Genomic DNA, 27,852 nt, shown 5'->3' on the forward strand with positions numbered 1-27,852 from the left:
GTCGTGCAAAAGACCAGACGTCCTTTGAGGGGGTGCCAAGCAAGATGTTTTTCCCCACAGAGAAGGACGACGTCATTTCTTGTCTCTTTTAGGACTCGTATGGCCGGGTGAGTCACGTGCAGCCAAGCCTGGACGATTTGCATCGCCGCCGCAAGGAGATCATGGCCCAGCTAGAAGAGCGCAAGGTGATCTCTCCTCCGCCATTTGCCCCGTCGCCCACGCTGCCTCACGCCTTCCCTCAAGACTACCCACAAGAGGTATGCCGGCTGAAGCCCCCACTTTGTCTCTTTTTTGCAGGGGTGGTTTTCTGAGTTGTGTTTTAAAGTGTGCGGGACTCTCCTGTCAAGGTGCTTTGTGTCTGGCCGACATAATCCAGAATGAAGCATAAATTCTGCCCCTATGGGTGGCATCTGGGTTAACCCTGGGGGTCTTCACGGTCCTGTGCCATACCCCCAGTACCGCCCACTTGATTAAACAAGATAAAGGCAGGGCGATTTCTCATCTGTTTGCCCCTTTCTACTTGGCACAGTCGTCATTTGAGCAGATGCCAGGGTTTGATGGGGCGTGGCTCACAGTGCCAGTCTGCAGGGCCAGTGCCTCTCAGGGATGAGCGCATCCTGTGACTTGGCATGGCGTCACTTAACCCAAATCCTGGCTACATAGCCGTCCCAAACTCCAAAGCACAGACGTTTATGGAAGTGTCGCAGCCCTGTCCATCGAGGTGGTCTGAGCCGCGTCCCCAACCACGAGTGGCACTGCACTGATGCTCGTGTGGTGGAAGCGGGAGTTCTGTGGCTTGTCCTTTAGAAGTCTCCCGTAGGCTTCTTGAAGTTTACTAACGTGTTGACATGTTGTGTCCCACAGCAGTACTTGGAAGAGAAGGCTCACGCAAAATTCAAGGACATGGACTACACGAGTCAGTACTCGCCCTGGTCGTGTGACACCATCGGCTCCTACATCAGCACAAAGGACGTCAAGGCGAAAGACGTGATGGCATCGGGCAGCGTGGAGATGATGGTAACCCTTTAAGTCCCATCCCCCATCTGTCCCATGAACTGCAAATCGTAAAGCCGCTCACAAAATGGAGGATGTGGGAGGACTTTGGCCTTGGGTGGATGGGCTGGGGGGGCGGGACGTGGAGGGGGGGGTAGGGGTTGGCGTCACCAGAAGACAACAGGTCATGTTTGTCTGTTCGTGTTTGTTGACTCTCAGGCCTATCAGACTGTGGACTGCGGTCAATCATTCACGGCCAGCGGGCCACCCAAGCGGTAAACAGCTTTGTGGTCAATAGGTGGCTGTTTGCTTTTCAGTGCCCTGTGACAAAGTGCAGGCCGTGGGTCCCCTCTGGGGGTAAGAAGCCCCGTCTCGTACCCGTATGGACTCGTTAAGGGTGAGTTTCACACAGGCATTAGGAAGAGGGAGGAGTGAGTGACCACGACGGACTTTAGGGGCCTCCTTAGGAGACTTGGACGGACGGCACTGGCGAGCTTTGTCTGGAGTGTCTGAATACTTCCCAAACCCCGGATGAGGGGTTGACTTTTGTTTTAGGGTCCGTGTCCCGCTCTATCCACTGTTTGAAGTCTCGCCTTTCTTTCTGTTTCTTTCAAGAATGTAGACAGCAAGGCCTTGTGGGATCAGCCAATTGACCTACAGAGAAGATCGGCGGACGTCAAAGACGACGACCCCATAATCCCTTTTGGGGCCCTGCCCACCGTCTCCCGATTTGGAGTCATCTCCCGCACGCCTCGGACGGCCTTCCAGACCACGGGCCCCGTGCAGGCGCTGGCTTCTTCTCAAGGAGCCACCACCAAACACATCAGCGTTTCAGGTACCTGGCGCGAGCGGCCATTCAGATCTGCTTCAAATGTCCAGCCGTTTCCTCACATTGAAGGTGACGCCAGCATGGGGCACGATTGCGTGACTTGAATTCCAGCACATCGTTTGGGGGCTCGACTGACGTGGTGCCCCTTTTGTGTCTAAATGTGGATGTGCCGTCCCAGGACTGTAGAATGGCACACCCCTTATAGCGTCACGGCCAGGGTGAATGTGGGCCGCTCTTGGTCCTTGGTGCCCGCTGTAAATGTCGACAGGTTTCCTTCTTTCTTTCTTTTTTTTTTTTTTTTTGCCAATTATTTAGTAATGTGCCCGCCGTTTTGTTTTCAAGTGGTCTCAGACTTGGACGATTGAATTGTCTACTTCTACTGCCCAACATCATGGCAAACCCTGAGCACTTGTGGCTGCACAATTGTTCCCTAATTCTGTGCCTTCACTGTCTAGGTGGCCATCTAGTGGCGCCCCCCCTGCCCACACTCGAGCCTCCGAACAGTAAACTGGGGGCTTCAACCATCCCAGATGGCTGCTTTCCAGCCGGGTGTTGACAGTGGTGCACTTTGAGGACCTTACTGCCCGCCCAGGACCCCCGTGACCGACTGAACTGTCCGTATCTACAGTTTGTAAGTGGCGCAGGTCAAGGAGGCCATGGCTTGAGAGGACTGGAGGCTCCCTCAGGTTTGCTTCCTTGCCGTTGGTACCTGCTTGCACCCCTCAATCCAAGCCCCCCCGCGTTGGCGTCTGTCATTTCTTCTCAGCCTTGTCTTCTAATTGTTGTTGTTTTATTTGTTTCTGCCTCGTGACAGCTGACTATCCTGCTTATGGGCCTCATGCCGGCTGGGGACCGACATCCTACCCACCGCACCAAAACGTCAATTCTCAGGGACACTTCAGTGACAGGTGAGCTTCATGAGCACAACACGATCTGCAGCCTCGCTGTTGGCTGGTTGGTTACACACTCTCGGGATCGGGGTGGCACTGCTGTGTTCAGGGGTCACTTTAGGGGCTTTCACTCCCATTTCATCAGACATCGTATTCCCAAAGTCTTGGCCACCTAAACCCTCACTTCTGTTTAATTGGTGGACACCAGAAATGGTCTGGGGGGGGGGGATCTCGAAACACTCACACAAATGGATCAGCTTGGGTATGGCCAATGACGGACAGACCCAGTTGGGTGGCCTGAGAGGGGCACATCCCCGTTTTATGCCCCGTCATGTTTTATTCCGATTATGAAAAGGTGGCTGTGGACATGGAGGCCGTGATCAGCTGTGCCAGGCCCCAAACATCTCCGCCAAGTGGTGACGCCTGGCTCGGGGCAACGTCCATCCATAGACCGCATGTCCTTCCACAACTGGAAGCCCACTACTGCATGGGACCCGAATTTGTTTTTAAATGGAGGGGTATGGGCGCGCCCTGCTGTGGCTTGTCCTTTATGCAGTTGGGGACATGCAGGCTGCTCTTTCCTTTCTGTGTCCCCTGGAGCGTGTTGCCAATACCCATACCCATTTATGCACACGGGGTGTTGACCCACAGTAAAAGGTGACCTTTGCAGACGAGGCTCAAGGGTTGCCATCTTTAGCGCCTGGCCAACCTGCAGCTAAAGTGAGAGGTGCATGCTGGGTCAGGACGAGTCATTTCAGAACACGGGTGCTACTTGTACCTCCTGCATCTCGTCGCACGCCACTTTAACTGAGGGCACCCTGCCCACCATGGAAGGGGAAGGTCCACAGGGCGCGGGCAGACTGGAATAGACGGACAACCCTCGCCACCCTGCCACGCACTCGTCCCGGGAATGCTGGGTGTGACCTGAATTTGCCGCTTTCTCCTTTCCTCCCAGATTGCCAAGACCCCCTCCGGACCGGGAGCAGCTGAAAATGGAACTGCAGCAAGTGAACCAGCAAATCAACCAGCAGACTCAAATCCGAGGGCTGGAGGTACGCAGAGGAATCGGCCGCCTCTCCCAGCTTGGCTCCGGCAGGCTTTCCTTTCCAGTTTGTGGTACGCTGATGCCACCTTAGGAAGCGAGCGTCCGCAAGTGTCTCTGGTTGAGATGTGCCCCTCAGTTTGCCAAGCTTGGGCATTGTGGGACCAGAATGAAAACTGAAAAGAGGTGCCAGCTGAAGCTAAGCTGCCATCTACCCGTCTGCTGCTGCCAAGCTGTGGAGAGGCCGTGGCTTCTTTGAGGACTGGCCTGAGCTGAAGCTTGGGGGGCCGGCAACCCCCCCCAGGCCACGCTGAGCCTTTGTCCTCGATTGGCCGTGCAGCTTGTGACGAGTTTGTGTCTCTGCTTGGCTCCCTCGCTTTAGGCTGCTAATAACGCACTCCTGCTGCAAAGAGAGGCGAGCGCCATGGCCACCCAGCCGCACCCAGCCAAGTGGGCTCCGGGACCACTGTCCAGCGAGCAGCTGAGCCTGGAGTTGCACCAGGTGGAGCGCGAGATTGGCAAGAGAACTCGGGAGATAGCCATGGTGAGTGTCGGGGCTTGGAGCGGGTGGGATGCGGCCGTGTCGGTGGGTTACGCAGCAGGGGTTTGGACCCGGTGCCCCCCTCGTCGGTGACTAGGAGTGCCATTTGAAATGGGGACACCCATTGTGCACTGGGCTGATGGTGCGTGACATAAACACCCAGTGACGCACAGATGTACTCCAACCTCTGGGCAGGCTGGGACGTCCCGTTTGGGCTAAAACACCACATGTCTCACCTAAGGTTCTAGACGTGGCAGGAAGTGCAAACCCGCTGCCTGCCTCGATGTACGGCGGTCCGCTCACAGACGGCGTCCCTCTTCGAATGGCTGCTTTGCATGTTTGTGATTTCTTTAAACGTTACTTACCCGCGCGTCCCAGTTAGACATTTCGATGCCCGAGGACGGCCCCTTCTCCGCTACTCTATGCCTGCAGCGGGATGAGTAGGAGTAGCAATGGCATAGTTGCCTGTAACCTGATCGTGCCACTCATGCCCGCTTCTGGTAGTTGTGTGCCCGCTTGAAGAAGAGCAACTGAAGGTGGCACGTTGGTGGCCTTTCTTCACTTTAAATGTGTAATCCGCCTTATACCTCCGAGCCCCCAGTGGTTTGTGGGTCCGAAGCTGTGTGTCTGCACCCGACTGCTGGATAAAACTCTGCAGGGTTTATACAGGGGCTGTGCAGGTTGGCATCTTTATTGGCTCTTCCAGCTCCCTGCTGTCTGGAGTTCAGCTCTTCTGAGGCTATTTGATAAAAGTCCCAGCAGAGGCCGCAGGTGACGTCCCCAATGGCACGTCGTGTTTCATCTTTACCTTCAGCCGAGGCCAAGGGGACAGGCGGGCCGTGCTCGACGTGCACTTTGAAGTGGCACAGCCACTTGTCGAAGTCTCTCTCCTTCTGCAGGCCTTCTTGTTGGCCCTGCCAGGGCGGTGCTGTGGAAGGGGACCTTTGTCACCCAGATTTACTGTGCAGGTGACTGCCTTGTGCCTTAAGGTGTTGGCTCTAAACGGCGTGTGTTTAAAGACGCAAAATGAACCAAACGTCTTCTCGCCATCCTCAGGAAAGTCAGACATCTCACGAAATGCAGTTCAAGATGAAGGGCGTGGAAAACGGGCAGCCGGAGCACAAGACCACCATGGAGGACATCGGCCTCTCTGGCAGGTAAGCAAGCGTCCTTCGTCTTGGCTGTTGGTCAGGAAAGTCCGTTCCTGGCGTGTGTGCCAGTGTGAGAGTTTGTATGTGTGTGTATTTACACCCGCACCCATATACGTACAGGCGTGTGACGTCCTGGCGCTCCGGGCACTGCTTGAACGCTTTTATCGATGAGCTCTGCGGTCCTAAATGACCGTCGCAGCCTCCTGAGGTGCCTCTTTGTCTCCGCAGCGGCGCCTGGTAACCCTGATGGGCCCACCGAGTGGGCACAGGCAGTCGCGAGCTGTCGGGTGTGTGGGGGGCTCCAATAACCGGTTGTGCTCTTGTTGTGTTTTCATTGCAGTGAAGGACCCAACGGATCGGCCCTGATGCCCGACGGCGGCCTGACTTCTCTGACGGCCAAGACGGCCTCCATGAGCCTGTCGGCGGACGCGGGGGGCGGCGTGGAGCTCCAGAAGAACGGCATCCTGCACCCCTGCCCCTAGAGGCTGGTCCGCGGCCGTTCTCCACACCACGCTGGTGATGTGGGCACACATTTTCTCCAGTAGGAGCGACTTATTATTTATTTTGTACCTCTTCCTGGACACATCTCTCTGTTGAAGAGCACGCCAGCGAGTCGGGCGCGTCGCCATCGAGGTAAAGGCAGTCGGTATTTTATTTTGCATCAAAACAGCCTAATTTGGATTTCCAATTAAAGATTCGTGACGTGTCCCTCGTTTTCAGGGACCCCCATATTTAATTTAGCCGTTGTGTCTTTGTCCTGCCTTTAGGCCGATGGCGGCGGCGGCCGCCGAGCGACTCGCCTCCCCGCCAACTAGAGATAAGCAGTATCTGCGGAAATCGTAACATTTGTGTTCCTTTTTGTTCTATGAATGAACTTTATTTTAAAGAACTGGGGGTGCCCTGTGTTTCCAGGGCAGCAGGTGGCACACAGTCTTTGATTGAGGATGCGATTCTATTGAAAGAAAAGAAAAGAAAAGAAAGCCGAGACACACGCACGCACACGGGGGGCCGGCGGCACGGGGGCTCCGCGTGCTTCAGTTCCACTGAGCGGGTGACCGAGTGCCACCATTGTCACACTCGCTGCACTTAACTTCTTTTCTTTTCTTTTTTTATTCCTCGTTTTTATGACCTGGTTATTGATTCTTGTGCTTCTTAATTCACACGCCCGCGCATGCCAACTGCAGTGGTGTATCGTTAACTCCTGCCGTCGCTTCAGTATGAGACGTGAAGAGGACCCAAGGCGCCATCTTGGAAGTTATGTCCCCTGCCCACCGCCCTGTGCAGTCGAAGCAGGTTGCCACTGTTGCCATGATGGCCACGGCCAAGTGGGATGTGCCGTCTTGTGCAACAGATGCCAGCTTCACCAGCTCTTTACCTTTGAGCGCCCACCTGTGGAGGTGCCAGCTGGCGAGGCTGTGTTGGTTTGAACGGTTTCTGTTTGCATGGCCCCTTGTTTTCGTGTTGGCACCGACTTGACTTTGGCGCCTCTCCGTTGTTCGGCTGCTAGTGCGGCCTCGTTGAACTGACTTGGTGACACACTTGGTCTCACATGTTCAGGGAACGCAGCGTGGCTCAAGTGCCATAAGGACCGCGGGCATGTGTTGGGCATTCAGCAAGGGACGTTTAAGGAGAGCGGAGTGGATTTTCCCGAATGCCACTTGCCAGTTGGGGTCGTCTTGTTTTTGCTTTTCTTGCGCGTATTCAACTCTGATAAAGCGGCCAGGCGCCACGTCTGTTTACACTGTGCCAGGCTCCAGGCTGGCATGGACAACTTGGGATAGACGCCCAGACGCACCCTTGGGGTCCAACTCCCCATTGAAGACTACAAGGCGCCTGCCAGCTCCTTTTGGACACTGGTGCCCCTGGGCATTCTCCCTGGCACACGTGTTCAACTCGCAGCTGCGGAGTTTCCTCCCGTTTGACTTCTGTGAAGTTCTGTACTGGTGGGGAGCCTGTCTGCTTGCTTGTGACTTCTGGGGGGCACGGAGCTGGGGGCTCAAGTGGACGTCCTGGTCGTGCACTGATTAGGAGAGATTTGGGTGGTGCCCGTTGGACTGGATTAGAAAGCGTGCCATTTACTTGTTGATTTTAGCTTGGCACTTGACCGTCAAGCATTAGTGGCATGGTGGGCAGCAGACAGTGACGAGGCCCCCTGCCCTGCAGTGATTTGACTTCTAAGATGTCCATAGCCTGCCAAGAGCGTCTCCAGGTCCACATGGCACTCCAAAGGGATTGTCTTGTGTGTGCCCACCTGCTGTCACTCAGGGGAAGCCCCTCCACCTCTTCAGGTAGGAGAACGTGCTGAGGGACTGTGACTTGTCACCTTCACAAGAGGAGGGGCTTCCTGTTTTTTGTCCCCCATGATCGATGGTGGTGTTGTACCCCCTGTTTAGAATGCCATCTCAGTTTAAGCCAGCCTTGGAGAGGGTGGCGCTGTGGATGCCCACACACAGACACTCTGGTGGGGCACTCATCCCTGCCCGGAAGAACTTGGGGTCCTGAGTGAACGAGTGGGCCGTTTTGCCACAATAGCAGGCCATCTGCTGGGGGGGGGGGGGGGGCACTGGCACACTGCCAGCCTCAAGTGCCCGAACTTTGGTGTCCAAATTGTGCCCTCCGGGGGGATTTGTAGTTGGCCCTGAAAAATGTCATCGCAAGGCGAGGTGGCGACCTCTGCGGAGTTGTGGTGGGCACACTGGGCGGGCGGGCGGGCGGGGCCTGCAGATGGTTTGATTTTTTAATCTTATACTCCATTAAGGAATGTTTAGAATTCTATTTCTCCAATATGGATGTAGCAGCTGGTCGACTTTTTTCTTTGTAAGAGAATTCACTGTGTGAAAATTGGTTTGCATTTTTGTATAATACAATAATAATAATAAGAAGAAGACGAAGAAGAATCTGCTTTTGTTGTGTTTTGGGTCCGGGGGTCACAAAGAAGTCGAATAAAACTTGGGGGGCAGCCCTGGACTCGAATTAAACGACGTTGTCAATCAGCTGGCTGTCTGTGTCTCTTCACTGTGCGCCTGCGCTCTGGTGGCTGGGTGGGCTCTCTCTGGGTACCAGCAGTGATGCCCACCTATGGAGCCAATGGGGGGGGGGGGAGGGAGTCTGGGCTCTGATCAGTTGGACCACCAGTGCCAGGGCCGCTCCAGTCTGGCATCCTGGGTGCAGACCCCAACCTGGCTGCTGTGAGGAGAAGCCCCGGCGAGTGCCACCGGTCACCTTGAAGTGGCGCTCGGACCAGAAGTGGATTGTGGGTAAATGCTCCAAACTCGTGTCTTGACTTGCCAGCCATTCCCTTGGTGCCCACGCTTCAACAGAGAGGACCTGAACATGCCAGTGGGCCAGAAGGTGTGGAGATGGGCACACCTCAGACACAAGGTGAGATCCTGGGCTCATGCCAGCGAGGGTTGGGCACAGACCCTTTAGGAGCCTCATCCTCTCGCCACCACTGTCCCCGACGTCACACAGCCTCGGTTCAGCTGGCACAAACACCCTCGGCACGTATTGATTGGCAGGATCGATGTGCGGCTCAAAGGTCCCCGGAGATCAGCTGCATGTTTGCTCGGACTGGCACACCCTGAAGGCCACTGACCCCGCGGCCCCCTTAAGCTCCCTGCCTCGGCCCACAGCGTCACTTCTCGCTCGGCGCTGACAGCAGACGTAAGGTGAGTGGGGCTCTGCCGTTTGGGGATTTGGGGGTCGGTGGACTGGAATCGGAAGGGCGGCGGCGGCGGGTTCAAGGGAGACCAGTGAGAGGCTGCCACATTTTTGCCTTTTTCAAGTGGAAGACCCTCTAAGCAAACTGGAATTGGAGGCGTGAGGGTCCTGCTGCCCACATCCTGCCACCTAGAACTGGCTGCTTGCTCTTGTGATGTTCCTGTGTGCCCTTTGCCATCTCCATTTTCCTCTTTGGGCACTGGCTGTTTGGGTGGGAGTGTGCCTTTTGGGGGGCTGCTTTCCTACTGCGGGTGGTCTCCTGGTCATCGTTCAGGGGCTGGAATGGCCGACACAACCTCTGCTCTCCTTTCCAGTCTTTGTGCCCAATCTCACCCCCGTGTGCTGCCTGCCCTCCTCTTTATGCAGGGAGTGCCCATGAGCTGGTGTGCCAGGTTGTGCATACTAACAAATGTCAAAGGCACTATAGAAGGTGATAGGCAGCATTGACGCCCGGACCCCTCTGGCGTCCCCCATTACGCTCCTATGTTTATGCTCCAGCTCTCAGCTGGCCACCGGGGTGTGACTGTGCCCGTCGAGGGTGGTCTCCTGTGCTCTCTGTGCTCCTGCGGTGGTATGCTGACACCACAGAACGAGGTGCCAGTCCAACACATGACACTGGCCTGCCCACTTTCAAGTGGCTGGTACGCACCATGCCCTTCTGCACTCCCACCTGTGATGGCACAAATGGACCCCAGGCATCAAGGATGCCCCTCTGGTGCCACCGAGCAACTCTGAGAATTGTCGAAGCCTGCTGGCCTTTTCAGCTGCCCGTCCTCATTGTGAGTTCCGCCTGCCAACTGTCTGATTTCTGGATGTCCCCCTATGGCAGGGGCCCTTTGTGCCAGTCCTGTGTGGCCCCACTGCTGCCCCCTCGCTTCACTTCATGCCAGGTAACCGAACGCTTGGGGCTTCTTTTGGGCACAATCTTATCATTCATGTGCCATGGACTTGTAGGCATGGCATTGCCATAAAGGCGCTATATAATGGCATCTGCTCCCTCCTACAGGATGATCGTCCTGGCTGTCTTGCCATTTGTGCTTCTGTGTGGCGCACTCGCCAACGATGACATCTGCAGTGCCAAACCCAAGGACCTGCCGCTTCAGCCCATGTGCATCTACCGCAACCTGGAGAAGAAGACGGCGGACGACGACGACCCGGAGAAGATCCCGGAGGCCACCAACCGGCGCGTGTGGGAGCTGTCCAAGGCCAACAGCCGCTTCGCCTTGAGCTTCTACAGGACGCTGGCAGAGGGCAAGTCCAGCACGGGAAACATCTTCATGTCGCCCCTGAGCATCTCGACCGCCTTCGCCATGACCAAGCTGGGGGCCTGCGAGGACACCCTGGAGCAAATCATGCAGGTGGGTGGCGTGGCTGATGTAGGTAGTGCCCTTCACAGCGGGGCAGTCGCGCACCGGGCACCTCGCCCCTGTGCTATACTGCGAAGCCTGTTTGTTCACCATCCACAAACACCTGGCTGAGGTCACAACAGCAGGACCTAGCATTTCTGTTTGTCTTTTGGGTGGCACTGCAGGGGGTTGTGCCAACTGGGAGTGTGTGTGTGTGGGCAATGGGCACCTCATGGCATGTGAAGCTGACTTTCCTTCCCTTCCCAAATTCAGTGCTCATCTCATTATTATGCCAACTTAGGTAGTGCCAGTGAGCTGGGTCTGTTAGGCTTCAGTGCCCCCCCATCGCTCATTAAAATGCCATCTGGTACAAGGCTGTGCCCCACACGTCATGGATGACTGATTGTTCTGTATAGTGCCTTTCTAAGTGTATGCTATGGAAAGGGTGAAGGAGGGCAGAGCGAGCCAAGGTGGTCTCTTCACGTGTGTGGCCCTCGCTGTATATAGCGCCTTTCTTCAGAGTCCAGCACTGTCTAGACCCACTGGCTGAGCCTCGCTCTATTTCAGCAGATGCCACCCTTCAGCCTTCACGCAGCAGGTGCCACACTGCCCCCCGCAGGCCGTCTCACTTCACGCCTCTCCACGTCTCCCTTCAGGTGTTCCAGTTTGACTCCATCAAGGAGAAGACGTCAGACCAGATCCACTTCTTCTTCGCCAAGCTGAACTGCCGGCTCTACCGCAAGGCCAACAAGTCATCTGAGTTGATCTCTGCCAACCGGCTCTTTGGCGACAAGTCGCTGACCTTCAATGATACGTACCAGAACATCAGCGAGGCAATGTATGACGCCAAGCTGCTGCCCCTCAACTTCAAGGTAAATGTTGCATGTGCCCGCCATCCTCCAAGGTGGGTCAGTGGCAAAAGGCTTCAAGGGTTCTTTCATGCGCTGACCCGCCTGTAGGGGGCGCAAATAAGTCTTGGACTTTGGTTTGATGGAACCTGGAGGTGCAGCCGATGCTGTCTGGGGTGGAGAAGAGCAGCAGTGGGCACAAAAGTTGTGACTGTTGGAGGCCACTGGGGGGGTGGGGGGTACATTGGCACTAGTCAAGGCTGGCCTTATGGGCATTAAGGCTTTGTATTTTATGCGGACTTTCTGCTCATTGGCATCTCTGCTGCCATGTGCCGTTGGAGGGAGCCAGCAGGGTGTGCCCATCACCTGGAGAAAATCCAGTGCCAAGCTGATGCCATCCAAGCATTCCCTGTGGTTTTTTCCAGCAAAACTTTGAAGCGGCAAGAATCACCATAAATGACTGGGTGGCCAACAAGACGGAGAAGCGCATCCAAGACGTGCTGCCAGAGGGCGCCCTGGACAGCAACACCGTTCTGGTCCTGGTCAACACCATCTACTTTAAGGTGAGTGACCAGCAGGGGGCACGGTGCCACCCTGTGGGCATGTCAAGAGGTGCTTGCCACCTCCTCTTAAGAGAGCGATGCCCGCTGGGGTCACCATGGCAACACGTGCATCTCTTTGTCTTGGCAGGGCCAATGGAAGTCGAAGTTTGCCAAGTCGAACGTCTACAGCAGCGAGTTCTTCAGGACCCCCGAGGACGCCTGCACCGTGTCCATGATGTACCAGGAGACCAAGTTCCGCTATGGCAAGTTCCCCGACGATGGCGTCAAGGTGCTGGAGCTGCCCTACAAGGGGGACGACATCAGCATGGTCCTCATCCTGCCCTCAGAGGGGCACAGCCTGAGTGCCGTAGAGGGCGACCTCACTCTGGAAAAGATCCTTTACTGGCTGGGTGGCATGAAGGTGGACAAGACGGTCACCGTGCAGATCCCGCGCTTCCGCATCGAGGACAGCTTCAGCCTGAAGGCCAAGCTGCAGAAGATGGGCCTGACCGACCTGTTTGACTCCACGAGAGCCAGGCTGCCAGGTGAGTGCCAGGGCTGCTGAGTCCAGGGGGCTCCTCTATGCCCGCTCAAGATGTACATTTGGAATTTGCTGTGTGCCACTGTGGCCAAGCGCTGCCCGCCAGTTGCAAACCACAGCCCGCCAAGGGAGGATGCTTGCCCTGCAGCTGGCACGCCTCTTGCACCACAACTGTTATGAGCCCTGTGATTGGGACCCCCCCGTTGCCCTCCCCTGTGCCCTTTTGGCTTTGCTGCCCTCTCTCTTGCCATGCATTCTCAAGTTTGCCAACTGGCAGTTCCTGCTCTTTGGGGATGATATGGCTGATTGTACCTTCATACCCTTCAAGGACGTTTCTTCTCGCTGCCCGTAATATGGGCACCAGCTAGTGATCTGATACCTGTGGAACCTAATAAATAGGATGGGCAGGAATGGCTCGACCACTTACCTGCAGTGCACCTCCTGGCACATGTGATAGATGAGGCCACCACCATGGATACACGTTCCATGCGCCTGCCACCTGTGCCCGCAGTCTAGATCTCACCCGTGTCCATTTTGTCTCCTCCAGGGATTGTCGAGGGCCTGCAGGATGAGATCTTCATTTCAGATGCCTACCACAAGGCCTTCTTGGAGGTAAGTACATCATGTGGCCAGCATGCCCGGTCCTGCCAGGCAATGGCACAATTTGTGTTCTCAATTTGTGCCCTGCCAGTAGGAAGACAGATGCTGCGATAGAATGAGCAGAACGGGCACAGGCTGGCACTTCTGTGCCATTCAGGGTTCCACTTGCTGACTGAGGGAGGGGTGACCCTGGCTGATGTGACATTTGGTGCCATGCATTGTGGGCCTGGAGGAATGCCAGCTAACATTCATACTACCCACTAAGGTGGCACAGGCTCTAGACTAGGGTCCAGCTGGGGGGCACGCTCCAATGCCCCTTTTGGCATCAGACGGGGGTGGTGACTGGTCTGTGGTCATCAAGCGCCATGGGGGCTCTCGTCTCACCTTGCGATCTCCTCTCCTCAGGTGAACGAAGAGGGCAGCGAAGCAGCGGCCTCCACTGCCATTGTGGCCACCGGGCGCTCCATCAACTGGAACCGCGAGGTGTTCACCGCCAACAGGCCCTTCCTGCTGCTCATCCGGGAGGTCTCCCTCAACACCATCATCTTCATGGGCCGGGTGGCGGACCCCTGTCCGTGACGCTGGCATGCCAGTGCCCCCAGCAGTATTCCTTGTGCGGATTAAAGTTCTCTTTTGTAATTTTCAGTGTCGTTCTGTTTCTGTTGAAAAGCCTGAGTGGGGGGGGGGGGGGGGGGGTCGCGGGCGCGCTCTTGGCGTTTGCCCGCTTTCTGAGGCTTGAGTTCTGGTGGGCAACAGGCAGGTGCCAAGGCTGAGATGGCCTGTTTTAATGCAGAGCTGGGTTATGACACAGAGGTACCCTTCATGTGGGCATCATTTTCTACATGGCCAGTTGGCACTTTTTTCTTTAATTGACCCATCACACCAGGTGCATGTGGCCAGGCTGGTGCCACTTTGGAATGACAAGAGCCTGCAGCGGGCATCACGTTCAGGTGGGCAAAAGGAGAGCTGAACGAGAGGAGAGAGCTTCACCAGCCCTTCATGGCATCTCACAAATCTTGCCAACCTGAGTGGTGCCTCATGGGCACAACCAGCCGCTGCCCCTCAAACATAACCCGCTGGAAGCCCACCTCACAAAGCTCAGCTCGACCACCAGTTAGAGGTCAGCGCAGGGAAGCCCGAGCTGTCTGTGGGCACCTGCTGTTAGACTTGTGTTCATGGCCCCCCTCGATGCCCACTGCCCAACTTCTGCTGTGCCACACTGGCCACCACGGGGTCTTGTCTGCCCATTTCTTGTGCTGTTGTGCTAACTGGGTACATTTCATGTTGACTCCTTAAAAGCATCAAACGAGATGTAAATCTGCGATTATAGTGCCCAGCTGGGCATGGCCACTTAAATGATCTCAACCCATTGAAGGGCTCGCTGTGTATCACATTAGGGCCAAGCAGGCATGTCTCACGAGTGCCACCACTTTGGCGCCTGCCAGCCCCACCTACTCCTACGATAGCCCGGTGCCCATCACGGGTTTGGGTGCGGCTGAGCCGGGCCCTGGCAGCAGGAACTCTTGGGGCGATAAGTCGAGCGACGAGGCCCCCATTATGCCAGCCTTTGCATGTGTGCATGGTGGTAGGGGTCCTGCTCCTCTGGCGAATGTCTTCGTGGCCTTCCTGTTGTGGTGAGCCTTGACCCTGCCATGCCACCCCCGACACGGACCGGCCTTACCTTTGCCCAGCTCACCCACTGAGCGCCCAAGCAGCCTCGTCTCCGGTGTGCTCGTCGTGGCAGAGGTGCTGCGTTTGTCCAACTTCTTTTCCCCAAGTGGGTGACAATGACACGAGAGACAGGGGGCGTGGCCTCTTTCACTAACGAGTTTATTTTCTCAGTTGTCTTTAAATAAAATGGAAAAAACGCACAGCTTTAGTAACAACAAGGAGGATAAAAAACATCTGCAACCAGTAGTGACGCCCAGTCCCACTTACTGGGAGGGGAACTGGGGGTCTCACACCACAAAAAAAAGAAAAGTCACCAGCTGTGTGGCTCACCGGGGGACTTGGAGGGTCAGGCGCCTTTCACAGTTGGGGGTGGAGGGGCTCGTCACGCGCAGCGCAGGACACTTCTGTCTGACCACATGACAAAGCCAGCGGCTCGGGTGGCACTGAGACCCGGGTACCACTGCCAGCTTCCTCACTCTCTGACAGCGCCCCCCTCCCTGGCATAGCGGGCATGGGCCGTGTGGACGGAGCAAACGGCAACTTTACAAATTCAGGAAGTCCTGGAATGGTACTAGGTGAGCCACCAGATGGCATGAGTGTGCTCGGACCCCACGCTCAGTTGGTCCATGTCTCAGTTGCCCACCTGCCCACATTTGGCCTCCTTTACAGTGAATGTTGCGTGTGCCCCTCATTTGGCGTGATGCCCGCCCTCACTAGTCAGTCATCAGACATTTTGCAGCACAACACTCAACCTGCCCCACTGGCATCCTCATAGGTCTCCTAGCCAAGCATGCCACCCCAGCACACACTTGGCACTACTGCCCTCGCCTGGTATTGCAATATAATGACTTGCACATAAAAATGGGAGGTCGACCACGGGCTCATATGGGCTGCCCATCTAAAACGCCACACCACAGAAGAGCCTCAAAAGGGGCCTCTGACCCCCCCCACCGGGCACCACTGACCCTGACAGCCATCTTCACAACGCACCCAAACTTGGCGGTCGACCAGACAGCATGGCCCCTGGTCCACCCCCATAAAAACAAGGCAGGCTCGCTTAACTACATGCCCTGGCACAGTGCCCACGCTAGTCACATGTTGATGCCCACAGCAAATGCTCCTGACCTGCACATACTGCCCTTTGGGCGGACCCTTGCTATCCCCTCAGTGGGGGACCTCGCTAAATTCTTCAGGGTGCCAGTGCTGTCACCGAAAGGGTGGTCCGTGAAGCCAGCTACCAGCCTTCAGCTTCCCAGGGAGTCGTTGTCACCTCCTCGCCCTGCACTTTTGCCCCCTGGCCTTGCACATCAGAGGTGGATGTGGGCAGGTTAGTTGCAGTGATGCCCACCAGGCCTGGAGACCCCTCAGTGCCATTAGGATTGGACTCTGTGTGTCGAAGGTGGTGTCATTCATCAGATGTGACATCAGAGTGTCAGCCACGACTGGCAGTGCCATAGCAACATGAAGTGCATCAGTGGACAGAAACGTGCCAACATGCAGCAGCATCCAGCAGACACCTTAATGAGCCAAGGCAGGGAGTAGGCATGGGGGCACCCAACTTGTGACGCGTTTCTTAAACCGACGCCATTCCTATCCTACAGACGTCCCAGACGACTGCACCTGGGGGTCTAAACGAAACCCGCCGATCCACTTTCTAAAGTGCCATTCCACACGTCAGGATGGCACCCTGAGGTTCAATCAGCGGGCTCTCCGGATGAATTCTGATGTGGACTCATTGATGCCCACTCTGTTTTAGGACCAGTCGCAGGCCCAAGGCAGGAGCCAAACTTGAGGGCCATGTCACAGACAGAGGGGCCAAGGCTCAGATGCCAGTCTTCCTCCTGCCCTTTGCCTTGATGGAACCCGTCACAGGCCCATTAGGGTGACTCTGGCACCGGTATACTCCCCAGAGATGGGCTAAGAGCCTCAGGTGTCCACAAATGGCCAGTGGTTCCACTCGTTTTGTCCTCCTCCCCTCAAACCGCCAGCCTTACCCTGGCAAATGACCGACAATGACAACAATGTCCCCAAAAGCAGCCACAGATGGTATTGTGAATGAATTTGAGGAGGGCGACATTGGCACCCAAAAAAGACCACCTTTGAGTCAGGGGGTCAGGATGGTGACAGCTGGCCGTTAGTCCAGCGATGAGGCTCTGGCACCAGTCAACATCTGGAACCCGCCATACAGTCAGTGCCCACACAAGTGAGGAGGACGACGAACGCCAACTACACATCACTCCGAACAGAACATGTCCTCAGTTGGGTGGTCCAACCAAAGCCTACAAACCAACACAGCTGTGTGTGGGCATCGCGCCCAAGTGGGCAGCAAGGCCGTGGCCATCCTTGTGATTCTGTGTGTTCTCCTGGCACCGTATCTTGGTGGCCCTGAGTGACGTCACGCCTGCCCAGCCTTTATTGTATAAATGGCCACCTGTGACACTTCAGTCGTCATTGTCACCACAGCCTGTAAATCAGGAGGAGGCTGGCAGCTGACTTCACCAGGCTCTTGTTGGTACAGTAGAGTCCTTGGCAAGGTGGGCCCAAGGTGCCAATTGATGACACAACACCAAAGGCTTCCTCGCCTAATCGACAGGCGCCAACTGTCAAGACAAGGGGGCAAAGTCAGAGGGCAACAACAGGAGTCAGCAGTGCCAGGACACTGGGCAAAGCCAGCGAACCCACAAGTGTGTGTGTGGGCACCGGTGGAGAACAGCAGCCTGAACGAAGGTCTACCGTGGTTGGCATCTTCTCAAAATGGGTCCATCAAACAGCAAGGACAACAAGCAGAAACCCACTGTGAAGACCCCTGAAAGGAAACAAACGCTGAGCACACCAAACCAAAAGAGGACCTTGGGACCAACGCCCAACCACGCCTGGGGACCTTGATGTCGGAGCCCTGTGCCCGTCTCCTATCAAACTGCTCTTGCTCTCCCTCAATGACCACTTGGTTAGCCCCCCATTCACACTGGCACGAAGGCCCCCTCACTGCTGTCCCTGTGATCTGACATGAAATGGCCACCCCGCTGGGTGAGTGGAGTGTGCGGTGGGCGACGACCTTCTCCAATTCAGAGAGTGCCCTGCTGATCGCCACAATATGGGGCAGAACTGGAGGTGGACACGACGGTAAGACCACCACCACCGTCTGTGAAATGGCAGCTGTAGGCACAAGGTGAGCTCCGACTACTCGTCCCGTCCCAAACACGACCCATGAGTTGTGTGCCCACCACATTTCGTCTCACATTAAATCGAATGCCCACGCCGTGCCCATGACGGCTCACACCAGTTCCACTTTCCGATGCAGCTCCTCTTACCGTGAAAGTAAAAGGAACGAAGGGGAGGAGTCGGAGGGACAATGAATGGTGTCACAGCGTCACCTTGTGTCAGTCATCACCGCTTTCCTCATGAGGGAGGTTGCCATAAAAGGCCTTACACAAAACAGGAGCCCCAAATATGAGGCACTCTCTGCCAGGGCTCGTGCTGGCACCTCACAGTCACACAGCAGCGAGGACATAGAAACGACACGTGCCAATGTCAAAAATGCCATCCGGTTTGCTTACCATGTAGAAGAAACTGGCAGGAGAAGACTGCAACACTGCCGTGCCACCCTAACCTCTTGGCATTCACCCTGAGCCTCTCTCACGCCTGGAATTCAGCGTAAACACAGTTAAGCCCGAATGTCTCACAGGACAGGCGCCCGAATGATGGCCTGCGCGGTGTTCTGCTGCCATCTAGTGGATTAAATAACGCTGAGAATGCGGGTGTTTCTACGAGATTTGTCAGTCTATTGTAAGTCATTAATATTCATGAGTGGGGCGGGGCCTTCAGCCAAAACACCACACAGTGGAAAAGAAAAGCAGTAGAGCCGAAGCGATCGAGAGGACGATGTGACGCTGACACGGGTAGCAAGATGGCGCTGGGTGACCGAACTGACCGCCTGCCGACATATTGACAAAATGAAAGAAAAACGTTAGCCCACCTAGCGCTGCCAAAGTGGAAGTCACCGAGCCCTGGGCTGTGGTGGGGAGCGTCATTGGCATCCTACCACCCTCCCAACTTTGACATTCACAAAACGTCGTCAAATCGACATCCACGCTGGAGCTGGAAGGCGCCGTCGATCTCTAAACGACATGAAGACCGTGAAGTGAAGCTCAAATGCACGAAGGCTGAGAAATGCAATTCGGTCTCCGCCGCCCATCGCTCACGTGTGACGTCACGAGGTGCGACAGGAGGGCCGCAGACGGTGCCCAGAGCCAGTGTGTTTGGGATGACACGCACCTGGCGGTGACCAACTGGGCTGTTTAGTGACGATGACAACCCCAGAACAAACATTTCATGACGTGTGCTCAACATGACAAGACAAGTGGCTACTCCTAAAACACGAGACGCCCTGCCCAGACACCACGTGACACGCCCACGTGACGGTGGGCGGCGCGGCTCCTAATAAACTACGCTGCACTACAATCACATGGCCGCGCGCCCTTCGCCTTCCTGCCCGAGGAGGATTTCTGCCAGTGGCCACGTCACGTAGGTGTGAAGGTACTGGGGGGGGGGTGACGATGTCCGCCTCGAGTGCGTCAGACCCTCAAATTGTCAAGGAGGAGTTCACTTTGAGATGTAAAAACCCACTAAAGACACAAGCGTATGGCAGAGGGGTCGCTACGTTCAGCGGGGGCTCCTGGATGTTCGTTCTCAAGCGCACTTCTCATTTCTTTTTCTTTTGTTTTTCACTTCCACTCGAGAGGTGAGGTAACTTCTTGGACTCTGGTGGGCCCGACTCCCCTCGCAAATCGTGCATATGGAAACGAGGTAGCAGAAAAGAGACACACCCAGCCGAGAGCCCGTTGTCAATCCGGCCCCGTGGTCGAGACGGATGGCTGCACCGTTTCGCCGTAGGCGGCCGAAGCCCCTTCCTCCTGGGACGGTGACTCGTCTTCGTTGTGGCCCCGGGAGGTGACGGTGGTCTCCGGAGAGGCGCTGTGTGACACCTCCTGAGGGGCGCACCCGGGGTGGTTTTTGCGGAAGTGCTGGTTCAGAATGGCCTGGAAGGGGAAGCTCTTGCCGCAGACGTGGCAGTGGAAGGGCTTGTTGCCGGTGTGCTTGCGGATGTGGTACTCCAGCTGGTCCTTCCGCGTGTACTTCTTTCCACAAATCCGACACACAAACGGGGTGATTCCCATGTGCAGGCGCATGTGGCGGTCCAGGCTGCCCTTCTGGTTGAAGGACTTGCAGCAGTAGATGCAGGTGAGCCTTGGATTGTAACGAAACCATCGGTCCCCGACCTGTTCACGTAGGTACTCCTCGTAGCCCCCCATGTCGAACACGGTCTGCTCTTCTCCCTGGAGGTGAGAAACACACACAGAAAACACAAAGGCTTTTGACATCTGGGGACAACGGCAAAAGCCAAAGCCAAGACCCTCTGATCAGCTTAGAGAAGAAAAGCCTGACCGCGCCACACCGTGTTGCCTCCCTGTGGAGCGATGCCAGTGCCGGGTGAAGGGCTCAAAGTGTCGCGGGCGCAGCAATCGGACGATTCTTAAATGGGATCAAGAAAGAGACTAGCAGGGAAAACGGGACCCCAGAGTGTGCGCCAGCTCAGACGGACAGAGGGCAGCGTCACTCGAGATTAGAAGAGGAACGCACGTTCAGCATCTCGGACACGACTCTCACTCTTTTCATCCTGAAGAGGATGTGGGGGCTCTGATCAGGGTGCCAAGCAGTGCGGCCATTTTTGTACAAGTCATCAGAAAAGGGCGCTGCAGCAGTGCCAGTGAGCGTTTTTCAGACAGCTGCAGCAGTTCACATTTTCAAAGCTCACGCTCTCTGACAAGTGCCACCTCCTTGGCGTTAGTGCCAAGCGTCACTCGGGCAGCGGTGTAGACACGTGCTAACCTCACAATGATGTCTTGTCTGGGTGATGACGAGGGTTAGTACTCTTCAGGCAGTGAAACTCAAAGTGACATTGGCGTCACTGGCACACGTGCCGTTCGTATTCCTGTTGTCACTTGTATCTTTATTACACTTTCTACACTTCTGACTTGGTACTTGAAGTGTTTACAGCTGAAAGACCCGATTTACTAAAAGGGTCATTTTTCAAGCCAAAAAATGCAACGATATTTACAAGTTTTTTTGAGAAAAAGTGAGCGCTAAGGCAGTTTGAACCCGTGCCGCTCCCTTTAACGCTGTCCGCCTACCAGTGAAAGCTCAGCCCACACACAGCAGGATCTGGAGAACTGCGGCGCCCTTTCATTCCATGGAACTGCTGACCAGAGGGACACTGCTTGGGACCCTAACACCCCCCGAACACTCATCCCCTGTCTTTGATGTGACCGGGACAGGGGGGCCCAGTAGGGTCTGAGCCGCACTTTCTCGTTTGCTTTCAATTATCCCCGCTCTCTGCATTCCATTGCCTCCCCTGTGAGGGGGGCAACAGGCGGCTGCCAGCTGTGAAGGTGCTGTGATGGACCGAGCCGACGACTATGAAAGGAAAGAAAAAAATGCTGTCAAGCAGAGAAGCAGGAGCCAGAAATTAAATGACAGAAATGTCAAACTTGGAATTTTAAATGGAAAAAAACCAGTGATGAGTGGCCCGGACCACCTGACAAGGGCTTGCGAGAACATTTCGTTGGCATTCTGTCGCTCCCACCTGTGGCCAGGCTAGTCACTTGCGTAGCTGAAATTCTTAATGGCTTCCTTGAGCTCTTCACGTACCACTGGCTCCGATGGCAGCTCTTCACACTCGTCGGTCCCCTTCATACCCCACCAGCTTCAGTCGCCGTCTCGGTCCTCACCCTAGGATTAAAGCCAACAAAGAGCTAAACATCAGCGACGTACCTGCGAGGTTGGGTGCCGCTGATCATCCACTCTGCCAGGAGACTCGCTCTTTGCTCGTTGGCGCTCCGCCATCACCACGACACTTCCCGTTGGGCTAAACCTGGCCAAACATTAAAACAAAGGTGCGTTAGACTCCGCTCAGGAAATCCCCACCTTGACGACTCTTTTTGTCCTCCTCCGTGTCACAAGCCACTGCGCATTTCGACTTTAGGTCTGCTGTTGTGAGCCCCTGAAGGGACAGGGCGAGAAGTGACCCCTGTGCTCCTTTTCTTCTGCCATCATTAAGCGTCATTGTCATCACGATTTCTCAGCCGCCCTTCACTTTATGTATGTGGCCAAGCGCACAGGGGAATGGCTTTGTCCACACCGTGAGGGACATTTATGAGGCGTACACACGGTTCCCACCTCAGGCGTGACATGTTGACACGTGTGTTTCCACCGAGAGAGACTGCCATCTGAGGGACAGTGACACAGGAGCCGTACTGCTGACCTGGTGGGTTGGGTTAGACATCCCTCCTAAACGGTGGCATGAATAAACCCTTAAGGAGGAGGGGCAACATATCCTTAAACAATGCAAAGAACGTCTTGTTACATCAAACAAGGGCGGCCAATTTGGAGAACTGCAGGATGCGTTTGCTTTGGATGTGAGGTGGGCTTCATGTTACGGCCTAAAGGACAGACAGAAGACACAGAGTCACAATCAAGGACTCAAATCCCGTCACTCGAGTCGTCACCACAAGTGGTTACAACATTAAATTGGCACAGATGCCACTCAGGGATGCCCTATGATCCCAGAGGGCACTAAACGAAAGTTTTAAATCTCACAAATGTCCACGTCCAAATTGTTAGAGAATCTGTAACGTGACCTTGCTGAAACATGAAGAGCCCCCTAAACAGAACAGGGACAAGGGTCATCCCCAGAAAATCACCCGGCTCGTTGGTGTCTTTTTGTAATGCCACCTCAGCGGGCTCCTCTCAATCAGGAGACGCAGCGATTCTCTGCTGAGGTCCTCCTATGCCATTGAGCAGAAGAGTCGGAAATGCACAGTGGCCTGCCTGCCGGCCGGCCGCCCATCTACCCACCTCAGCGACTCCAAACTGTCCGGAGCGGCACCTTACCTGTCAATCTCGCTGAGGCTACTCGACGGCTGGGAGCCCTTGGCTCCCGAAGCCACGCTAAAGCTCTCCTGTGCCAGTGAGCCGTGACCCGTGGTGTCAATCACCATGGCCGTCACCTCCTCCGCACTGCTTCCCTCCTCTCCTGAAGCCTGCGTCTCTGCCCCGATCCACTCCTCCAGTCGCTCCGTCTTGATCCGCAGCCCATCAACCACTTGCACGTCGTCATCCATCGCTCCGCTGCGACCGCTCGCCCGGTCCGATTCCAGGCCCGTCTCCACGTACCACTGACCAGCTCGGTTGATCCTCAGGATCGGTTCCTTGCCGATGCTCTCTGAACTGTGCTCGATAATCTGCGGGCTCATCGACTCACCTGGCGGACTCACCTCCCGGACATCAATCACTCCGCCACAGCGTCGGCCAGCTCTCGGGCTGCTGTGCCGGGGGCTCATGGAGCGCGCCATACCGCCAGTGCTTCGGCTGATCTCGGCGGGCCTTTCCTGGTGCTTGCCTCGGCCTCCTTGGTTTAGCTCGGCCTCTACGTCGGCCAGGCTGATCTTGAAGTGGATGCTCTCCAGAATCTGAGTGCATTTGTCAATGATGTGCTGCATCTGCAAGAAGCTGGCGGCCGTCAAATAGCTGATGATGTCGGCAAGTTGCAGGCACAAGCGGCCGGTGTAGCAGAAGGACAGAAGCTGCTCAAAGACCGAGGGATTGCGGATGACAGAAATGGACACGGTGCTCATCTCACTCAAGGACATGTGGTCTCGGAAGTAGGGGGAACTGGCCGCCAGCACCACCTTATGAGCACGGAAGCTCTGCCCCTGCACATTGACCACAATGTCGCAAAGACGTCCTTGCATCCGCAGCTGGTTCAGATGGGACAGCACGGAGTTACTGAAGTCAGGGATCTCCAGTTGGATGCTTCCTGCTCGGTCCATCATGCCTGCGGGAAAAGAACATTTCGTCAGGAAAATGCGCTTTTTGAAAGTCGTCACAAGGCTTATGCAGTGAAAGAACCGCAAAGAATATGCCAAATGAGTCGTGTGACGGCAGCCGGGGATGGAGGCTGCTTCTTCGTTTGCATGCCCCGAACGTTGGAATGGGTTAGAAAAGTGGCATTACGGGGCAGACGCTAAAGACACACACCTTACCACTAAGGTGTTATTGGCTCCCGACACAGACATCCCAAGAGCAGACTGGCTCTTCACATTACGCATGTGACGGCCATTTAGTGCTCCGACTCCAAGAGTGCACCATCGTGGCATGAAGCCCTTCTCTTTCTTGGTATCCTGCTGCAGGTAGGTGCCCCCTGCACCACCGCTGATGTTTCACAGCAGACCAACAGAACACATCATCGGCCTGAAGGACCTCCGGGACTCCATGACAGATGGTGACTTGGAGGCCCACAGCTGGCCGGTTAACAAATCTTTGCGTTCTTGAGCTACTGAACACTACGTGCCCCCCCAGCAGGGCCTAAACATGTTTTACACTGAATGGGACTGATAAGACCACAAGGTGAGGTGAAAATGCGGGCCGTGCCACCCACACAGTTGGACGATGCCAATGGTAAAACAGAAGAACAACTGTAGAGGCTGTTACATCAGGTGGCCAAGTTGACAGGTGCAGCCATGAGAATGCAGACCCTAAGGACACCATGTTTGGGACAAGACCCTCCGCGGCACTCAGATGGCAGCTTAGAAAGATCAACGGCCAAGGCGGCCACTGAAATGCCTGGCTGGAGTGTTGTGCAGGAAGCACTTGGAGAGGATGCTGAGGGGATCTCAAACTGTTAAAACCCGTGATGTTAAGGGTCTTCTTAACAAGAACAAGGACCACACAGAGCTTAGCAGTGTACTGTACATACAGGAAGAATACAAGTCGCAGCAAAATGACATCAGGGAGGCGAGGGATGGTATGAAGACCACCACAGTCAATGAGCAGAGGACCAGGTGGAGAGAGCGAATGACTTCAATCTCTGCTACAATCTGCTCACAAACTCACCGGCCACCATAAACCCCCCTCAAGCCACCAGCCGAGTCCCCCTGTCTCTCACACCATCACTGCCGACCAGGTCAGAGGAGAATTGAGGACGCTGCGCCCAAGACTTCTAAGGGCCTGTGCTGCTGAACTGGCAGGACCCCCCCCCTCCTCCTGGTGCCCAAGAAAGTGGGGATTGGTGGGTCTTTGTGCGGTGACCCTGGTGCTCCTTCTCTGCTCTTCTATCGCACTACTTGGTCGTTACTGTACAACCGCATTATTACCCTATCAGCATTTACCACTTTATTTTACTTGACTTTGAGATTATGTGCCACCTGTCACTTTGGTAGTAGTGTTATCTGCCCAATTCTCACTGCACTGGCATTACCGTGTGTACCACCTCTTGTACTTGGGTAGTACGTGTACTTAATTCATTCGTGGCTACTGGGATTTGAATTCCCCTCAGGATCAGTAAAGTGCCTACCTGCCTACCTATCATTCAATCTGTCCAACACTCGCAGACAGGACACTGGCAGGAGGACAAGCGCCATCAGGCAAGCAGCCAGCCAGCTAGCTTCGGTGCCTCCTAGGTGCAGTTTGGTGATTCATAGCAAAGAGAGCCCGTCACCTATAGCGCAATTCTGGTTGCAGGTCTGCATTGATGCCACCCTCCAACAGGACAAAGGTTAATCCCATGCACCACTATCTTTCTGGAGAAGCAGCTGTACCACACTGTGCCACAGGACACAATTCAGCACCTGACTGACCTGTCACCCCATGATGCCAGCCTTCTAATGACCCATTTGGGTAGCCCATTCTGTGTGCCAGTTTTACTTTGACATGTCTTTCAGTCTTGGGACTGTTTAGTAAAAACCGCACCTCACGTCTACTTCCACTAAACTAGTGGCAGACACGAAGGGCGGCCTTTCAATTTCAGAATGGTCATCTTCTATTTCTGCACTTGTTTAGGACCAGCACTTCATGGTGGTGCCCTGTGATGGACTTGGACTCGGAGCCTTTTCCTGCCTTGTGCCCAGATTAGCTCCTGAACCAGATTAAGTGGCATTAGGAATGTGACTTGGATTCTTGGGTGTGGCTTTGGGCCGCAGCATTTGAGCACTTCAGAATTTCACCTTGCCCCGTGACGTAATACTTTAAAAGATCTCATTTGTATTCTGAAGCAAAAGAACTCCTCTTCTGCTTAGCCCTCTTGCCTATTCAGGCAGTGTTTTGATTGGCACTTACGCGATTCTTTGCGCTTAAAGGTATCCCTTGCATTCTGTCCGTGCCTCACTTTATCCAGGACTGGTTTGCAGATGCCAAGGACAGTCCTGGCAGCCACAGTCACTTGTACAGTGCCAACTTAAAGTCACCAGTCAAGCGGCTAAGGCTTGGTTTTCTGGATTATGCAAGCAAAGCCACAAAAAAAAAAAAAAACGAGGGAACCTGCAAACTCCACTCACAAGGCTCTCGACGGACAACTGAACCAAAGTCAAAGCACAGCAGGGTTCAAATGCCACACGCTGCCCCGCCGTGATTTCTAAGGAATCAGCGGCTTTGCCCAGTAACTGCTGACACTGGCACATTTCCCTAGCTCCTTCCCTCTGTGGGCCCCCGGCTGAACTCCACAGTTTTACTGCCCACACACTCAGGCCAGGTGTGTGTGAGAATGTTGAGGCCCCCCATCCCCGGATACCCCTATGACGTATAGGTCGTTATCCTCACGTGCCACAAACGCATTAACAGTGAATGCCATCTGACAGGTAAACGGAGGGGACACGCGAGGTGACAGCAGGGGCTGAAAACTGTCAAAGTCGGCGTCCATCAACGGCCACCGGGCGACTGTGAGCCCGAATCAATCCCAAGTGCACGGTGGACTCGCGGCCGTGGGGTCTTTCTCCGGCCCCCCTGCCATTACAGCTCAGCTCAGTGTCAGGGGGTGGTCACGCGAGGACCTCGGGCTTACCTCGGCCGATCGCCATCAGCGTAGCGGGCGCTGTAGGTATGGAAGGCTGCGACAGCTCAGTCTGCTCGCTTTAAATGGTCGGACTAGTGGGCGGCACGCAAAGTTTACTCCTACCTTGTCTTCCGAGGGTTTGTTTTTCGGTCCGGGCGATGCTGTGAAGCCCTCGGCTGCTCGTGGGAGCGGTCACATCTGAAACGAGCCGGCCTTTTGTTCCATCTTGAAGGCTACTCCCGCGCGTTAGCGGGGTTGTCTGAGGCGGGCGCTTTGAACTTGCCAGGAGTATTCTTGTCAATTGCCCGCGCGGCTCCTGCGGCTACAGCGTGTACTCCAGCCCGCTGCTTAGCCAGGGCCTGTTGGCTCCCCTCCGCTGCACAAGCCTCGGGGGGCGGGGGGCTAACCTTTTCTTACTCGGTGGCTAAAATGACTTCAGAAAGCACTGTGGCTCCGGGCATGCCCCGCTGTCTGCTGTGGCCCCCAAAACGACGACATTCTAAAAACGATACGCATACCATAAATGCTGGCAGTGTTTTTTGGGGGGACGGTCCCGCAGATCGATGCAATAGTCGCTCATGCTCGTCCATTACCAGGGAGGGGCCTCGAGTGCAGCTGCCGTCGAGCGCGTTTGGGATTTGGTGTTTTTTGAAGAAAGTGACGCGCGGAGAACCGGCACAGCAAATGTGAGGAGGGACACAAACTCCCATAAGGCACTGCTTCAGGCTCCACGAAGGGGCTTCTGGGAGTTGCAGTCTTCATTCCGAAGTGTGCCTGATTCGCAGTCCCTATCACCCACTTCTGCCGAGTCCCCCTTAACCCAGGAACCAGAGAGTGGCCGACGGCGTGTCCCATTGCGTGTCTGCTGTGAAAGCAGCAACTCACACGTCACTTTTTCATTAATAAATATGCACGAAGGTCCAGTTTAGGGTTGGTGCCCGTTGTATTTCCATTTTTATTGCAGGCTCTGGTAACCCACTGTGACATTTCCCATTACATTTCTCTGGATCTGTTGTTGAATGTGGATCATGAGCTGAATTGGTGGGGCTCTCATGATGGTCATGGTGATCCAGGATTCACTGATTGGTCATGGCCAGTGTCACCAGAGGCGTAGTGACAGGACAGGCAAGGCAGGAAATTGTCTGGGGCCCCAAACTGGGAGGAGGCCCCTGAGGGTCTGTTTACATAGCTACTCATTGTCATGAGAAATCTCCAGGAACTCCCCGTGAAGCAGAGCAGTGACAAAGTACAATG

General features: G+C 55.3%; 3 protein-coding genes across 6 annotated transcripts in view; 2 read left to right on the forward strand and 1 right to left on the reverse strand.

Moving 5' to 3' along the window:
* Nucleotides 1–8,343, forward strand: part of LOC114659820 (roquin-1-like) — a 34,093-nt gene extending 25,750 nt beyond the window's left edge. For 3 of the 4 annotated variants that reach the window (XM_051933181.1, XM_051933179.1, XM_028812495.2), the window contains 8 exons: nucleotides 93–257; nucleotides 868–1,017; nucleotides 1,609–1,828; nucleotides 2,637–2,730; nucleotides 3,668–3,764; nucleotides 4,137–4,298; nucleotides 5,352–5,452; nucleotides 5,787–8,343. In XM_051933181.1, the coding sequence (XP_051789141.1) occupies nucleotides 93–257; nucleotides 868–1,017; nucleotides 1,609–1,828; nucleotides 2,637–2,730; nucleotides 3,668–3,764; nucleotides 4,137–4,298; nucleotides 5,352–5,452; nucleotides 5,787–5,928 (1,131 nt within the window). In that variant the 3' untranslated portion in view covers nucleotides 5,929–8,343. The remainder of the gene's footprint in view (nucleotides 1–92; nucleotides 258–867; nucleotides 1,018–1,608; nucleotides 1,829–2,636; nucleotides 2,731–3,667; nucleotides 3,765–4,136; nucleotides 4,299–5,351; nucleotides 5,453–5,786) is intronic. The other variant, XM_051933180.1, reaches the window with a different exon arrangement.
* A 604-nt stretch (nucleotides 8,344–8,947) lies between these two features.
* On the forward strand, nucleotides 8,948–13,682 carry serpinc1 (serpin peptidase inhibitor, clade C (antithrombin), member 1). The gene is made up of 7 exons (XM_028812500.2): nucleotides 8,948–9,114; nucleotides 10,173–10,524; nucleotides 11,169–11,384; nucleotides 11,786–11,923; nucleotides 12,051–12,447; nucleotides 12,991–13,055; nucleotides 13,449–13,682. Exons 2-7 carry the CDS (start codon nucleotides 10,174–10,176, stop codon nucleotides 13,620–13,622), a joined length of 1,341 nt encoding a protein of 446 aa, XP_028668333.1. The 5' UTR covers nucleotides 8,948–9,114; nucleotide 10,173; the 3' UTR covers nucleotides 13,623–13,682.
* A 5,549-nt stretch (nucleotides 13,683–19,231) lies between these two features.
* Nucleotides 19,232–27,797, reverse strand: zbtb37 (zinc finger and BTB domain containing 37). Its single transcript, XM_028812498.2, has 4 exons — nucleotides 26,722–27,797; nucleotides 22,665–23,607; nucleotides 21,546–21,645; nucleotides 19,232–20,050 (listed from the first exon to the last, which is right to left on the reverse strand). Exons 2-4 carry the CDS (start codon nucleotides 23,603–23,605, stop codon nucleotides 19,559–19,561), a joined length of 1,533 nt encoding a protein of 510 aa, XP_028668331.1. The 5' UTR covers nucleotides 23,606–23,607; nucleotides 26,722–27,797; the 3' UTR covers nucleotides 19,232–19,558.
* Between the last annotated feature and the right edge of the window lie 55 nt (nucleotides 27,798–27,852).

This window comes from Erpetoichthys calabaricus, chromosome 10 (genome assembly GCF_900747795.2).
Source record: "Erpetoichthys calabaricus chromosome 10, fErpCal1.3, whole genome shotgun sequence".
Taxonomy (NCBI): Eukaryota; Metazoa; Chordata; class Cladistia; order Polypteriformes; family Polypteridae; genus Erpetoichthys; species Erpetoichthys calabaricus.

What these genes read in the sequence shown, in the direction of transcription:
- serpinc1 (XM_028812500.2), top strand. Translation starts at nt 10,174, where the DNA reads ATGATCGTCCTGGCTGTCTTGCCATTTGTGCTTCTGTGTGGCGCACTC. An exon ending in CCCTGGAGCAAATCATGCAG is followed by an intron (nt 10,525 to 11,168) that starts GTGGGTGGCGTG and finishes GTCTCCCTTCAG; the next exon opens with GTGTTCCAGTTTGACTCCAT. An exon ending in ACCACAAGGCCTTCTTGGAG is followed by an intron (nt 13,056 to 13,448) that starts GTAAGTACATCA and finishes TCCTCTCCTCAG; the next exon opens with GTGAACGAAGAGGGCAGCGA.
- zbtb37 (XM_028812498.2), bottom strand. Translation starts at nt 23,605, where the DNA reads ATGATGGACCGAGCAGGAAGCATCCAACTGGAGATCCCTGACTTCAGT. An exon ending in AGCCTCAGCGAGATTGACAG is followed by an intron (nt 21,646 to 22,664) that starts GTAAGGTGCCGC and finishes ATGTTTGGCCAG; the next exon opens with GTTTAGCCCAACGGGAAGTG. An exon ending in AGCGGCACCCAACCTCGCAG is followed by an intron (nt 20,051 to 21,545) that starts GTACGTCGCTGA and finishes TCTCACCTCCAG; the next exon opens with GGAGAAGAGCAGACCGTGTT.